The sequence below is a fragment of the Octopus sinensis genome, unplaced genomic scaffold (assembly GCF_006345805.1).
Source record: "Octopus sinensis unplaced genomic scaffold, ASM634580v1 Contig16735, whole genome shotgun sequence".
Lineage (NCBI taxonomy): Eukaryota > Metazoa > Mollusca > Cephalopoda > Octopoda > Octopodidae > Octopus > Octopus sinensis.
In genome coordinates, this window is record NW_021834541.1 from 5,001 (window position 1) to 12,500 (window position 7,500).

Sequence of the window (7,500 nt, forward strand, 5' to 3'; positions counted from 1 at the left end):
TGAAAAGCATAAATTCAAACCTAACAGCAGTGTTAAACAACTCAACTTAACACCTCGACCTTCTACACAAACTAACGTGGAAACCGAATCGAATAAAACCCCTCCGAAATATTCGAGAAAGTTGAAAATCTATGCGATACAATGACGACATTCTTCACAAACTTTACGAAACAAGAGCAACAAAAAGAAGGAACACATGAGAAGAACCGAGCAACTTCAACATTACAAATAAAGAACCAAGTCCTCCCCCAATGGAGAACACTACAGCGAAACAGAAAATTCGCTTTTTGGAAAATGATACAAAATCAGAATAAAGCAGAGATTTACCAAAAATGGCTAGACTCAACACCCCTAGTCATACCCCGTAAATTACAAATCAAACCCATCTCGGAAGAACCAGAAGAACAAAGAAAACTTAGAGAAAAAATGTCATTAGAAAAAATGAAGATGGAAATAGAACTACTTAAGCTGAGAGCTAAAACGAATGAAGAAAAAGTAAAAACCATAGACGAGGAAATCAACGAAGAAGTCATCAAACTAATAGACGACAACAATACTGAAACATTAACAGCACTATGGAATGAAGAATGTGAAAAAGAGGAACTTAAGTCCCTCCAACGATGGGAAAAGAGCGCCATCTGGTTTCTAGATTATGAAACCAACTTCAAAAATGAACACATATCCAACAACCCTTCATAAAATTAAGCAAATCAAAACCAAATACCAATAGAACGGAACAACCACCAAGAAATCCTACCACACTCTACACCAGAAAAGTACACCTAAAACACACCCCACACTACCTACACCAACCCCAAAACACCTACAGAGGCCCACCACACCAGTTCGAAAATAGACATACCAACAGAGCAGAACAACCACCAAGAAATCCAAACACACTCTACACCAGAAAAATGCATTTAAAACGCACCCCACACTACCTACACCAACCCCAAAACACTTATAGGGTCCCACCACACCATTCCACGAACCTAAGAGCCACAACATACAATACTATAAAATACAACCCACATAACCAAACCAAAACGCTACTACCAAACATTCACCCCAGGAACCAACCATACAACCATAACAAACAACAAATGCACTACGGAGGAAACAACTACCAACACAATACACCTGAGGAACTAAGACGTAACACTAGGTTCAACAACAGACTCCAGAACAGAGCACCACAAACTCACTCTGACAATTATAACAACATGAGACAGATAAATAATAGCTTTGAACATAACTACACAACCAACCTTTTTAGACCCCACACACAGGAACAGGGACACACGATGGCAAAGGACAAACAAAAGAAACCTCAGGTAATTAAGATAATCAATCTCTCAAACAAAGAACTTACACCTAACGAAATAAGCATACTCTCCAAAGGACTTAAATTTACACCCCCCCACAACGTTCTAATTATTATGAAATGAAAGATGATATTTCGGAATTTTGCAGAAAACTAAGACTCACCGAGGCATTTCAAGACAAACAAATAGAGGAGGACTCAATAGCTAGAAACAAGAGCAATTACACCCCCACCAAAGGTAAGAATAAAGCCTTAGACCGCTATTGTGACTACATAACTAATTTCCCGTTTCAATTCATCAATAAACAAAAACACAGCCCTAACTTCAACAAAAGAGAATGGAACGACCTCATCAAACTAAGAGAAGACAAAACAATAACAATTAAGGAGGCAGATAAGGGCAACGCGATAGTAATAATGAATACAAACAATTATAAAAATTTAGTGCTATCCCTATTAAGAGATGAAACGTATTATGAAAGGGCCCAACAGTATAACCAGCAAAAAATAATGCATAACCTTAGGACATTAATCAACACATACCAAGAAGGACTCACGAACAAGGAGTATGAATACATCACTAACTTCAAATGCAAATCGAGTTTGTTCTATGGTATCCCTAAGGTACACAAAAGCCAAACCATTAGAGAAACGTGCAAAACATCCACCGACACACTCATCAAAATCCCTTCACCAAATGATCTTAAACTAAGACCGATAATAGCAGGGCCAGCATGTGTGAAACTCACCGCCTCAGCAATTTCTTAGACACACTTCTTAAACCTTTCCTAAAACACATCAAAAGTACGTAAGAGACGATATAGATATGCTCAACCACCTCCCTAAAACAGTCAATGAGAAAACCCTTCTAGTATCATTCGACGTAATTAATCTTTATTCTAACATCCCTCACAACCTAGGAATAGAAGCAATCACCTTCTGGTTGAATAACTACCCCTTTGAACTCCCAACTCGCATAAACAAAGACCTTATAATAGAAGGACTTCGATTCATTTTAGAGAACAATTATTTTATTTTTGACAATGATTTCTACAGGCAAAGATCGGGAACAGCGATGGGCACGCGTACTGCACCATCTTTTGCCAACCTGGTGATGGGATACCTCGAGAAAATACTATACCGGATGACACTCGAGAAATATGGCAACACCTTCGCCACCTATATCCATAACAACTGGAAAAGATACCTCGATGACTGTTTCATCATCTGGGACAAAGGCATAGAGAAACTTGAGGAATTTAAAATTCTATTAAATGGAATAAATGACAATATACAATTCACGATGGACCACAACGAAAAAGAATTACCATTTTTAGACATCCTCATTAAGATAACCGGCAACAAAATAGAGACAGATATCTACTATAAACCGACAGACTCTAAACAGTACCTACCCTTTGATTCATGCCACCCACGACACACTAGAATGAATGTCCCTTTTTGTTTAGCTAGAAGGATTTGCACCATAATATCAGACACAAACACCCGACACACACGTCTCCAGGAACTTAGAACCACACTCACAAATAGAAACTATCCACAGCCCCTAATAGACAGTGCAATCCAACGGGTACTTAAATTAAGTATAGAAGACCTGAGACAAACAAAACCAAAAAGAAAGAACAATTAAAAACCCTTCCCTACATCTCTACACACAACCCACTCAACAATGAGGCCTTCAACACCATACTACAAAGCACAGCCCTACTAAAGGGAGACCCAAAGATGAACCGGATCCTCGAAACACACACCATCATTAAAAGTAAACGGCAACCAAAATCCTTGAAAAGGATTTTAACCCAAGCTACACTGCACTCAACATCAACCACAAAACCAGCAGTTAGAAAATGTGGAAGGCCCAACTGCGGAATCTGTGTCATCTTGAAAGAAGGATCAGAATTTATACTGGAACAAGGCCACCAGTTCACCATTAGAACAAACTTCACCTGCGCATCAGAAAACTTAATTTACGTCATAACATGCGCAGGCTGCAATAGGCAGTATATAGGCCATACAAAAAATAGCTTACGTAACAGGATGGCGGTGCATAAATCACAAATTAGAAACCCTGATTACCGCAAAATACCGGTCAGCGGACACATAGATAGATGTGCTGGAAATGTAAATCCGAAATTTACAACTAACCCGCTCTATAAATTCAGTGACAACGCAACCTTCACACAACGCCAAAATAAAGAACTATATTTCAGAAAAAAATTTAGACCAAGTTTAAACACCCTGGGCCAGGAATACTAAAACAAAAGATAAGTCCTCCGAAAAGGAGAACCAAATTTCACCACGGCCGCTACTTCAAACAGACACTCACTCTGACGGAAATATGCCTTAGTAAAAAAGGGAAAAAAATTCTTTCGTGCAAATCTGACCCTGATACATACGATACAGCTAAGGGTCAGACCCGATTCTGATTGGTCAACAAGTTGATGACGTCTAGCTCTGCTAGAATGGACAGGATACAAACAGGGGACAGTCATTAGTCAGAATACTGATGACGTCCTTTTCTGCTTGAATAGTCACCTAACAAGTACAGACAGGGGACAGATCTAATGTAGCTATAAGTCGTGATTGGGCAGAATCTGAATGACATCCCGCTATGCTTGACTAACGAAGTGACTGGTCAAGACAGGAAACAAACAAGAGGGAGTTATAATGCAGCGATTGGTCAAAATAATGATGACGTCCCGTTCCACTTGATTAAAGCCACCTAACGAAACGATTGGTCAAAACATTGATGACGTCACGCTACGCTAGATTGACCACCTAACAGGCATTATGAAACCAAGCATTTCACAAAAAATCACTAGAACCACCCAGCGAACTTCCACCATGGGTCATCACAATTGCTTAAGGTAAAAATGAATTCCTCGCTCTTTCGGAAACATCAATCTGCTGTATTGACCGCTTTCCACCACTTTGATATGTTTTTTGTATTGAATACGTATCGCCACCGTGGGCCACTGCATCGAACACTTTGAAATATACTTCAAACTATATATCAACTATACATGAACTATATATCAACTATACATGAACTCTAAGATGTCTGACTCCGTTGTGTATTATAAATGAATTTCTTGTGTTTGACGGCATGAGCTGTCTTTTTTTATATATAACTTTTTTTGATAAGGTTCATTTCAGGAACTGAAACATGTTATAATGTATATATAAAAATTAAAAATTGTATAATACAGCAGCATTTTCGAACTTCATTTTTTACAAATATATATTATATATATATATATATTATATATATATATATATTACATGAGTATATATATACATATACACACACATACACATACACACACACATATATATATATATATATGTTTATATATATATATATATATATATATTATACTTCCTGAGCCCCCTTATTTTTCCCCCATAACTTTCTGGTGTTTCCGATTATGTTGAGAAAATAAATTCATTTCATGTGTTTCAAACCAATCCCAACTCCAGACATAATTGTTGATTAAGACATTGAAAGGGATGGATTTTCAGAAAATTTCACTAAGAAATATCTATTTTAAAAAGCTTCATGAGGAACATACAACCACATTCATATATATATATATATATATATATATATATATATATATATATATATAATATATATATTATATATATATATATATATATATATATATATATTATATATATATATATATATATATATATATATATATACAGGCTCAGGAGTGGCTGTGTGGTTAGTAGCTTGCTTACAAACCACATGGTTCCATAAGAAATCGGTTTCTCGATTTTTTACACTCATCGATTGTTTTATTTTATGTAACCCCATTTTGCCCATGGATTGAGAACCCTTCCAGCAAGGAAAATAGAAAGCCCAAAATGGCTCCTGATCCTCTGTGTGAAAAGCGGTTATGTTCAGATCACAAATAAGTTTATATATATGGGCAAAACACACACACACACAAACATATACGTACATACACCTATTGTATACATGTTTCTGCACGCCTTGCCACTGCCACTGTCCCACCACCACCACCTACCCGAGTAATACCATCAATTGAAGCAAATTTGGCTCCCGGAAGTAAGTTTTGTAACAGGAAGAGAGAAGCCTACCTTCTCCCGCAGAGATGTGAAAGTCATACCTCTCCTGGTCAAACTAAAGTGTTTGACCCGGTCATAAAACAAACAAAAAAATTGTGTAATAGGTGTAAAACAAATTCCTCTAAACGAATATGACCCCAAAAAATGCGCGCTCGCGAAAGGGGGTGGGGGAGAGGCCTCGGAAAATTCACATTGTGAATGTTACGTGTCTGATCCGGGCACAAAAACAAAAAAATAGTGTAATAGGTGTAAAACAACTTGTTCTAAACGATTATCAAGAACACACATACACACACACACACACACACAAAGAGAAATGTTTGGTTCAAGGCAAGTCTGCATTGAACTGAATTTAAATAAGCAAGAAAGATATTATCAAAGAAAAGGCCATAGGCCTCTCCTCCCAACCCCTTTTGCGAGAGCACGTTTTTTTGGTCATATTCGTTTAGAGGAAGTTCTTTTACACATATTACTATTTTTTTGTTTGTTTTTATGACCGGGTCAAACGCTTTAGGTTGACCCCTCTCCTTTCGAAAACATGAACAGTTTCGAAACATTGTTTACAAAATAATAGTTGATCGTTTGCGAAGGAGCGTGTCTACAGTCAACACGTAGGTCTTTTGCTCTGGTAACCTCTGCTCTCTCCCATGTTCACGCACGACCAGCTATATATCGCTATGATTAGAACAACGGATTCAGCTAATTTGGAAATTAGTTGTGGAGAAACGGAGAATATTGTTTATGTTGCCCGTATATATATATACGCAACACACACACACACAAACATTGCATATATGTGTCTTTTACGCATACATGCTCGCGTGTGTGTATGCGTGACTGAAGCCATTCACACATACAAACATACATAACAACACCTGTCTGTCTGTTATTGCCAGTAAAAAGACGAAATTATAAAAATCTCTCTCTCTCCCTCTCCTTCTCCCTCCCTCTATTTACACCGTCGCTAGGAGAGACCTTAACTCATGTTTGCTTTGTAAACAATGGTAGCTTTCGCCATCTTAAAAATTTAGAAGTTATGGCTCAAAATTATTTACCGCTATTCGCGGATGTCTCGGGAGAAATTTGACGAAAATACTGCCGGGGTCATGACGAATGACCCCCTAAAATTTGAGCGGCATGCGTGTTAATTTGTAGATGTGCATAAATTACAAAAACGTACACACACACACATCTTGCCTTATATATATACAGATATATATATATGTATATATGTATGTCCATATATATATATATATAATATATATATATATATATGTACATATATGTGCGTGTCTGTGTGTGTGTTATGAGTGTCTGTGTGTACGTGCGTGTGTTTGTGTGTCTGTATTTGTCCCCAACATCGCTTGACAACCGCTGCTGGTGTGTTTACGTCCCCGTAAACTAGCGTTTCAGCAAAAGAAACTAATAAAATAAGTACAAGGCTTACTGGGGTCGATTTGCTCGACTAACGACAGTGCTCCAGCATGGCCACAGTCACATGACTGAAACAAATGAAAGAATAAAAGAATAAATGTAACTATGAACACACACACATATACACACACACACACACACATTTTGCTGCTCTATGTGTTTATTTATTGAGTTGTTCATCCTATATGCGTGTGTTTGTGTGTGTGTGTGTATAAATATATTTATATGTACATATGTATGTGTGTATACACGTGTGTGTATATACAATAGAAATCTCCATTAACTACTCCCCACCCCAATCATTCCACCTGTTTAATTAATTTCATTCCTTCTCTTCTCTTTTTCTGTGAGTTTTTCTTTTAATTCTTCACCACCCGACTCCCCTTTCAGACACCATTTTTAATGTTTTTATTCTTTTCTTCATCAGGTTAATCCTCGAGATGAAGATGGTCGAACACCGCTGCACTTGGCCTGTTTTTGGGGACACTTGCACACTGTCGGCCTGTTGTTGGGTCACAATGGCATCGATGCCAATGTGGTTGACAACGATGGAGACACACCACTGCATTGGGCAGTTCAGCAGTAAGTCCCCATTGGATCTGGAATATCCAAATCTGTTTCTT

At 37.6% G+C, this 7,500-nt stretch overlaps 1 protein-coding gene across 1 annotated transcript in view; it reads left to right on the top strand.

The window, feature by feature from the left end:
• The window catches only part of LOC115230900 (receptor-interacting serine/threonine-protein kinase 4-like), a gene marked incomplete at its 5' end in the record, with an annotated part of 39,928 nt that overhangs the window by 1,939 nt on the left and 30,489 nt on the right, over positions 1-7,500 (top strand). The window contains one exon of the mRNA XM_029801007.2: positions 7,305-7,459. Within this exon, the coding sequence (XP_029656867.2) occupies positions 7,305-7,459 (155 nt within the window). The remainder of the gene's footprint in view (positions 1-7,304; positions 7,460-7,500) is intronic.